Genomic DNA, 9290 nt, shown 5'->3' on the forward strand with positions numbered 1-9290 from the left:
TATTGATTAGAAAACCCTGGACGTTGCACCAATGGTTTGTCCATCTTAAAATAAATACCACTTAACTGATTATTACCAAGCATGACACCATTCCCATGTACAGTAAGAGATATGAGAGAGATGGTACAAAAAAAAGAAACCCAGTTTAGCAGCATTAAGGAAAATGGTATTAAGGAAATTAAATCTTCGCAGAGGCCTTTGCTCTGCATCACCCGCCACATACTGAGTCCAGTTGGCACTTGTTGGATTTGCAGGGTATGAAAACATGAAAGCTTTTACAGTCCACATGGACAAAGCATTCACAGAAATACTGACACACACACACACACTGCTCTCAGCTGCAGACTCCACAGCTGGTGGTGGATTTGACAGACATCTAGCCACAATCTCTTCCCTGGCTCAGACACAGATGAACAGACTGAATCCTAGTTTTGAGCGGACACAGACTCACGGGACCTCTGTGTCCTATCTGTATCCCTGACTGAGCTCAAATAAGTCCTTGATGCCTCTTCTTTATCGTGGTATGAAGAGAGTGGGATGAGCATTTGAAGTATCTTGTCACATTGTTTGAGAGGCAGATTAATGTATCAAACAAGTTTATGAACATCTTTCACCGCCCATTTGTGTAGATTAACCAAGCTACAGGCCAGATTTCTACTTCTTCCCGGTTGGCCGCAGTCTGAATATCTGATTGTTAAAAGCTTCTGCAGGCTTTTCTACTTTTAGTAAAACGGCGGTGTATATTTTCATACACATGCACACACGTCTGACCAAATTTCTTCTTTTTTTGGACTAATTTCCCTCTTGTTACAGTATTATTTTAATCTGTTAAGGCATAGAGCCAAGGGAAGAAGACTGTTTGCCATATCTCTCCATAAATCCTTGTTCTCTTTCATCCATCTTGCTTCACATCGTTTGTGTGGTAGAAATGATAGATTGGTGTGACTTAAATTCAGCAAAACTGCAATAGTACTAATAGATCAATCCCTATCCATGCTGCTCCTAAGCATATTGCTCCACCCCATTAGAGTGATACACTACACTGGTTTGGTTCTCTGCCGCTGGTATTGTGCAAGCAGCTGCTTTATTGAGCACTCTGCTGACGGCCAGCCCAGCATTTCTGCACCGCAAAGGGAAACGTTGGATGACATGTAAAAGCAGGGGTTTCGGTGCGACATGCCTCAGTAATGGGATGGAAACGGGGTGCATGCTATGGTCGCTAACTACAGGTATTGTGAGTGGGAGGTGGGAGTGGAGTGAAGTGGGGGGTGGGGTCTCCTCCGGGCTGCTTCCAAAGCAAATGGAAGACAATCCAATTTCCTGTGATTCCATCAAGCCTCCTGGCCGTCCTGGATCGAGGGGCATTAGGGAACGCTGAGAGGACAGTCCGCTGACCCCTCACATGAACATATGAGAAGCTTGTGGGCTGCACACATACACTGGCATGCTCAACATACCTCTGCACCAACATGCACATTTTCAGGCAACAACACCGTTATCTGTTTTTTTACCTCACTCTCACACTGCAGCTAACTTCTTCAGATGTTTTGTTTTTTCAGTCCATAACTCGAAAAACTCAAATATGAGCAACTTCTTCATTCAAGTGATTTTGTTTTTTTTTTTTTTATAACCCAATCATATTTGTTTAGCACAAGTATCTTCGTAACTATTCATAACTATCTCTTGTGCATTATGTGTCACTAAGTCTTGCTTTTTTTTGTGTGAGTGTGCATGTGCTTGTTGACCAACAAACTCCAGATTAACGCTTGCTGCAGATTAGGGCTTAAACCCCTTACACTTTAATTATAACTGTATGTATTAATGTGCGTTGAGATCTTTCACGTGGCCTCAGCTATAAACATCTGTCACTGTCCCTCTGTGCTTAGTTTGCGTGTTTTATGCATTAAACTAAACGGTTAGCTGAGTATATTTTTCCCCTCCTTGGAGGATGGAATTTTATCTTAAAGGAAAAGGCCTGGATGCTGAAATAAGATTGTACCTTTGTTGATGTCAAACAGTTCTGCTCACATTGCTCTACACTTATTGTGGGAGATAGACACATTGCCTGCAGTACATCACACATTTCAACTCGCAGGCTGACAGCATTGTTGTCTTGAGTTAACTATGGTGCACTTTCCACACTGGTGGCGATTTGCATCTGTGCTCTGTGATCCACCTAGAGGGAATAGAAAGCTCTAATCCAATCAGCAGGTCCCCAAAGTGCTGCCCCTGAGAGAGAGGGAGAGAGAGAGAGAGAGAGAGAGGAAGTGAGAGAGAGAGAGAGAGAGAGAGAGAGAGAGAGAGAGACAACAATAGGATCACTCTGCACTAGGCCCAGGCAGAGATGGAGGATAGGAAATAGATGAAGGAGGAAAGGGGAACAAGGAAGGGGGATTGAACAGAAAAGGGAGCAGGATGATAAATGGAATAGAGCAAGAAAGGTGTATGTGGTAATGGGAGGAGAGAGAAGAGGAAAGAGAGGAGTGAATGATAAAAGAAAAAGATGACTCTGGGTGAGGTAATGAAAGGACAGACATGAGGGAGGTGGTAGAAAGGATTGGTAGAAAGTAAAGTAAAGGGAAAGACCAAAACAGGGAAGAGGGTTCGCTGTTAGAAGGGCAAAGGTACAAAAGACTGATTAATACATTCACTCTAACAGTTTTAGTAATTCAGTAGTATTTCCTGTTCAGTGACATTTTACAGCACTGAAGCAAATGTCACCGTGCCTGCTGGCTCATTGTACTTGGCTGAGCAGCTGCTCTTGTTCTCAGTCCACAAAGCAACAGTTTGACCGTTTATCATCATTATGAGGTGCAAAGGCAGGTCTGCGCAGTGATTTAAAAAGTGAATCTCCTGTTGAGGATGCCTGTCATATGTGTCTTATTATTCCTGCACATGCATAATATGTGTGTAGTTGTGGTTATACACTTCACACTTCCCTATCTCTGTCCAACAGTTTGTAAAATAATTATATCTTTACCATTGACTCTTTGACCCCATGTGTCATTTTACACTTTGAATGACACACACACACACACACACAAACCACCGTCACTTATGTCCTGGTCACCCTTGGACTCTTCTCTGTATTGTGCCTGAGCTGCTGTGTGTCAGAGTCACATCAATTCCATCTTTAATTTGTTAATTACAAGGAGGCAGAAATATTCCACACTGCCTGGCCAAAAAAAGCCACACACTCAAATGTTTGATAACAACATACAGTACATCTACCATGGCATTACTTCTATAAGCTAATGCAGTGTTTTTAGCCAAGATCTTATATTTAGAGTTGGAATGCTGTGCTCAGTCTTCTCCAGAATATCCCAAAGTTTCTCAGTAGGGTTAAGGTCTAGATCCTGTGTGAAAATCTTTTAGAATTTTTCAAAACCTGGTACACAATGTGTATTTTCTATTCCCTTTTAATCCCTCCTTCCCTTCTTCTCCTTAATCTGTTTCCTATGTTCCAAAGGAAGGACGGTGAATAAATCCCACTTATAAACTTTGTCTGTGTATCTGAAGCCACATATACTGTAGCATACTCCTTTGTGCGATTGTTGGCATTTACTAATTCTAGTAAATACAACAATGTGCACTTTTTCTCTCACTGGGCAAGAAAAAAAAAAGCTATCCCAAATAGTCCCAGGTTTTGGATTTGGGTAAAAAGTTGTGGGTTGGTGGCTACACTGGTCAGATGTTGGATGTTCAGATCGGTGTGTTGGGCGATGGTTGCTTGTTAGTTCAAGTTGAAAGGTTTGCTTTACAGGTCATGTGTCCCTCAAATCAATATCTCATCTTCTCATAATCCGCCTTTGGTACAATGAAAATATGTCCACAGCTAACACACAGAAGGTATTTAGTTTTCTATCACCTAAAGGTTTTCCTGTTGACTCTGGAAAGTTTGCGCAAAGCAATTTTGCACTTTCTCTCATAGCTGAATATACTGTATGTTTTATTCTTGATATGGTTCTTGGATTTTTTAAGTCTTATATTTTATTCCTCCCCAGTTGCATGCTTGTTATATTAAAGACTTGTTTTTTATCTTTTAAAGGACAATGAAGGACAAACAGCACTACATTATGGTAAGGAGACTTCTACTTTAAATTTCTACAGAATGTTATATTATGCACTCATTTTCATAAAGGCAGGATTTGCTTTTGGCTCGTTTTCTGCTAAGACTCGCTCTTTTCTTGCATTTGTCTCAAATGTGTCATTTTTTTCCATCCTCTTCCTACTTCTCTGTTTGCCATCCTTCATCTTCAATTCCTACAATTGGTTTTAACCTAGTTTCTGTGTCCTGTGGGTGTATTATACTTTTTTGCTGTGTGTGTGTGTGTGTGTGTGTGTGTGTGTGTGTGTGTGTGTGTGTGTGTGTGTGTGTGTGTGTGTGTGTGTAATAATCGCTCGACCTCCCAAAGGAAATCAGCAGCGGTCCTTAGACTCCCCTGACCCTCTCATGCCCCAACACACATGTCCCTGAGAGGCGGTTCCCCTGTCCTCTGAGCCTGTGTGTGTGTGTGTGTGGGGGGTCTGTGTGTGAGTCTGTGTGTGTGTGTGTGTGTAGCTGCACCATCTGTCCCCCAACTCGGTGGCATTGGAGTTGGTATTGTATGTTGCGTCTAAAACCAGAGATTCACACACACTCAGCTGAGGAAGCCCTGAAGATGGGGCATAAAAAGATGACTAATAAACATAAGCGATGAACTCCAGGAGACAAATAGCAGAGAATGAAAATTCATTCCCACCTCTCTTTGCACAGGGCCACAGTAGCTGGCAAGTGATTAATTGAGGGTTTACTGCTCACCATAAATTGTTCTCCTCCTCTACGGCTCCCCTGAGGGCCAGCCACTTTTTACAGCTCAAGGCCCAGGCGAGACACACGCCGCCACACGCACACTCACCGCCGGCTAAATAAAACACTGTTTCGATCAAAAAAAAAAGGAGGAGGATTGCAAGCTTAGCTGAAAAAATAAGCCAAGCTTTGTTAGTCTGATTTGGCTGAAGGATAAGTGATCCTTATAGAGTTTGAGTGTCACACGCCGGGCACTTACTTATAGACGGGACTCGAATTTGCACACACACACACACACACAGACACACATTCCGATGTATCGTCATATCTCATGTATGCTCCTGCCACCCGGCCAGCGAGCGAGCCACCCCTGGGCTGGAGGTTAAAAGGCCTGACTGTCAATCACTGCAGCTGCTGACATCAGCAATCATGAGTCTGTGCTTTAAAAGTAGCGAGAGAGTGACACCAACAGAGAAGAGCACTCAGTAGGAAGAGCAGTAGGGTGGGGTGAGAGGTGCACTGGGAAGGCAGGGACCTGCTAACTAGGTTAAGCGAGTGCATGCTTCCTCCATATAAAGAGAGAGAAGACCCTTTTAGCGAGGCACAAATTGCACAAAAGTGTTTAAGGAAACCACAGGTTCAGGCCATTGTCAGTACAGGGACCTCAAATGGCCTTTTCATTAAGTGCAACACTGTACATGCATACATACTGTATCAGACTGCAGACATGTAGAAGACAAGAAGGCAAATCACTGATCAGGACATTTATCTGGTTAAGAATAATATTTAAACAAAAAAATACAGAATCCATGATTTCTAACAAGTACTACAGCAACACAAGCAGCTCTGAAAAGCTGTGGACACATTAGAGTTTTATTTTAAGTGAAATGCTGACATTATCATACTAACATGCTGAAATAATAATGTCAACATATTGCAAATTTACAGTGTTCATTTATTTAGTTAGCACGTCAATACTTGCTATTTAATACCTTTTAAGTAGTTGATGAGATATTGTGAAGTGTTTTAATTTTGTCATCCTGAGGCGACTGGGAATTTATGAATTTGAATAGCTTATTCATTCAACAGTTGTTGAGAGAGTTACTGAAAGCTACCTATATCACATTTATGGTGGTGCTGGATTTAAGGTCAGGGGCTCAGTAAAGACAATTTGATTTATTATCTGGGAAACAACATTTGTGCCAAATTTTCATGCTACTCCATTTATTTACTAAATGTTTGATTTCTTCCATTAATTCATTCATTGTCTGTTGCTTTATCCTCCCCATGAGGGTCGCAGGGAGCTGGAGCAAATCCAGTTGGCATAAGGTTAAAGGCAGGATGAACCCTGCACACAGAGAAGAACAACCATTCACACCTACAGTCAGTTTAGAGTGTCCAGTTAATCTTCACGTGTTTTTGGACTGTGGGAGGAAACCAAAGAAACCCCACGCGGACACGGGGAGAACGTGCAAGCCGCGAAACCCGGACCTTACTTTTAATCTGACAATGGCTTTAGGGAAAAAGTCAAGGGGTGAAAGTTTGTAGAATTCATCCTCTGGTCATTCTGAATGTTACTACATCATTTTGTGGTAATCCATTGCATAGTTTTTCAAATATTTCCTTGCGGACTAACAGACTGACATCCCTCAACCACAGCCAAAGCAAAGCTAAAAATGCTTTGCCACTGTACAGTTCTGGCACGGCACAGCACAACTTGGCACGTTGTTTTGCTTTTCCCTTAGTCATAGTACCTGGTACCTGGTACTTTCTGTAGTACCTGCGAGGTTCCAAGCGAGCTGAGCCGATACTAAACGGGACGTTGACAGGCTGCCGGTCACTAATCAGTGCAGAGTGTCATTTACTGGAAGTCTCCAATTTATTGAATTTCAGTTCAGTGATTGTGTCAGACATAGTCTGTGCTCCAGTCGTGCAGGAAGTACTGAACTTATCTTTTTAATTATCTCATTCTAATGATTCAGTACATTGAAAACAACTGCTTTACAAGTCACTAGTTTGTGTGTGTGTCGACGACTTCACGGTGGTTTCATGCAGCTGTGCTATGATGACTCCACCCACGTTGAGGAGATACTATGTTAATGGAAAACCATACCAAACCGCACCGTACCGGGGATTAAATGTTGCTGTAATCTCCCCTTTAGTGCTGTTCCTTTCCTTCAAAGTCATCTCTTATTCATGTCTTTTCTTTTCACAGCATCTGCGTGCGAGTTTGCTGAAATCGTGGAGCTCCTGCTGAACGCTGGAGCCGACCCTTCCATCAAAGACATAGAGGGTTCTCTTCCTGAGGAGGTCACTGAATCCAGCGCCATCTCCTCTCTCCTTCGCCAGTACACAGCTCCAAAAGGCTAGATCCCCCTTCTACCCACCACCTGTGTCCTAGTCTGACCCTTGACCCCACTCATTCACTCACGTCCCCACCATCACCCCTTCATTCCTGAAGAGACTCTGTTGAACCCCAGCAGTCAGTAGACCAGGATTCCAGAAGTTTTAATTGATTTTTATTTCTAAACAACTTTGGAGAATTTGATTTTGTTGGCTTAACTAAATGCGTAAACATTAGCCCCCCCCCCCCCCCCCCCCATTAAAGACACATATAATGAAACACACCCCATGTATATTTTCATCAATATAAATAATATATATATTGATTGTGTGCCAAGTATATGGTTGGGTGATAGGATGATTACTGTGAGACAATAGCTGATTCAGACTCTACTATACTGAGGTAGCAAAAGCTTTTGTCGTATGAGACCATTGCAAGCAATATCATAAATCAGTGAGCAGTGGCTCCAACAGAATGGCAGGATTTGAGCATCATAAGTATCTAGTTTTATCACTTATTTATGTCACCTGGAGGAACCACCAAACAAACATTCCTATTCATTTATTTTATCCACTCAAAGATTATGAATTTCAGAAAAAAACATCAAACAAGATATTCTACATGTCGCCCAATCCTATTGTGTAGGTCTGAAAACCAGCCAGGCCTCTTTTTTTTTTGACTGGTTCAACTTGTGTTACTGCAGGTCTTTTCATGATTCAGTTGTGTTATGTTCCAAGGAATGCTTTTATCATTTGACTTATAATATCATTAAAGTCCTCAATAAATTGATTTTCTCTGACTTTTTATTCATCGTCGCCGTTTTACTGTTTCTTAACCTCACCGTGTGTTTGTGTACACTGCGTTCTACTTCACCGATGACCACCACAATAAACCTGCACCTAACAATAAATTAATAAATAAATTAAGAGAGCCAAGTTTATTTATAAAAAATAGAAAACACAGTAAATTATGGCTATAAAGTGAACCTTAAATGCAATATTATACTGCTGCACTACATTGTTTTTCTGATTTGTTTTAATTTAAGTTATTGGGAATCATACTGACTGTTAATCAGACAGGAGTAAGTTGGATCTTCTCTGAAAAAACAACACAAAACAGATCAAATCTGTGTTGTTTGTCCTCAGGCCAGTCCTCAGATCAGCACATTTCCTCCGCCTCAGGTCACACACACACACACACACACACACACACACACACACACTCAATCTGCCACATGAAAATACACTAAATAAATCTGGTTTCCTGGTTCTTAACTACAGCTTCACAAAGATGCAAAAGCACATTTTGTACACAACAGCGGGGACAAAGCCTAATCCCCTGCTCTCTAACACACTGCCTTGCCCCGCGCTTGCCCTCCTCCACCAGCATTTTACTTAAAACCCTAGAAATCTGCTTTGACACAAGGTGTTAGATAACCATCTCCACCCGTCTGGTTGGTCTGTCACTCAGAGATCTGTGACAGCAGTAGATCAGCTAATCCAGCATCGGTAGTCATCACCAGAGGCACCGCTTCAAATTCAATTTTTTGCCTTGACAGCTATTACAGTACGTATTGTGAAAGAAGGTGAACTGTGCAATACATGATGTGAATTCAAATCTATTCATGTGATGTCTCTATCTGTAGCTGTGACCCTGGAAGAAGTATCACCGTTTACTTTTGTAAAATTCACCTATAAAGCCTTTCTCTTTCTGTTTTTTTTTTGCATCTCTGCCTACATGAGTTGTGAAGAAACCTTTTGAGTATTCAACCGGAGTCGTGGGACGTGATGCACTACAATCCCACAAAGAGACAACCAGTGATCATCTCATTGTTATGAATTCCATCCACATCCTGCCATTAGACTGTTGGTGTATCTCTAAAGCCTGTTTGGGGCCCGTTGTTGTCTCCTCGTTGCTTCCTAAACCACGTTATACTGGCTTGAGGTAAGAGAGGGTGACGGCAGTCATGCATCCCCCCCCGGCTCGTCTGCAAGACTCTGACACTAAGCCCATTACGCTTCCATTATGGGGCTTCAATTTTCCTCTGAGCTTTTCACTTTTGACACTGCAGCTCCCTCCATCTCCAAACCACAGACACACACAGACAAACACACACACAGGCCTAAATGTATTCAGCAGCTCTGTATGTTTATGTAT

The 9290-nt window shown here is 42.1% G+C and overlaps 1 protein-coding gene across 2 annotated transcripts in view; it reads left to right on the forward strand.

Moving 5' to 3' along the window:
• Positions 1-7922, forward strand: part of acbd6 (acyl-CoA binding domain containing 6) — a 28765-nt gene extending 20843 nt beyond the window's left edge. The window contains exons 7-8 of one of the 2 annotated variants that reach the window (XM_058639137.1): positions 4049-4079; positions 7005-7089. In XM_058639137.1, coding sequence (XP_058495120.1) covers positions 4049-4056 — 8 coding nt within the window. In that variant the 3' untranslated portion in view covers positions 4057-4079; positions 7005-7089. Of the gene's footprint in view, positions 1-4048; positions 4080-7004 lie in introns of both variants that reach the window. The other variant, XM_058639136.1, reaches the window with a different exon arrangement.
• The last annotated feature ends 1368 nt before the right edge of the window (positions 7923-9290 follow it).

This window comes from Solea solea, chromosome 9, assembly GCF_958295425.1.
Source record: "Solea solea chromosome 9, fSolSol10.1, whole genome shotgun sequence".
NCBI lineage: Eukaryota > Metazoa > Chordata > Actinopteri > Pleuronectiformes > Soleidae > Solea > Solea solea.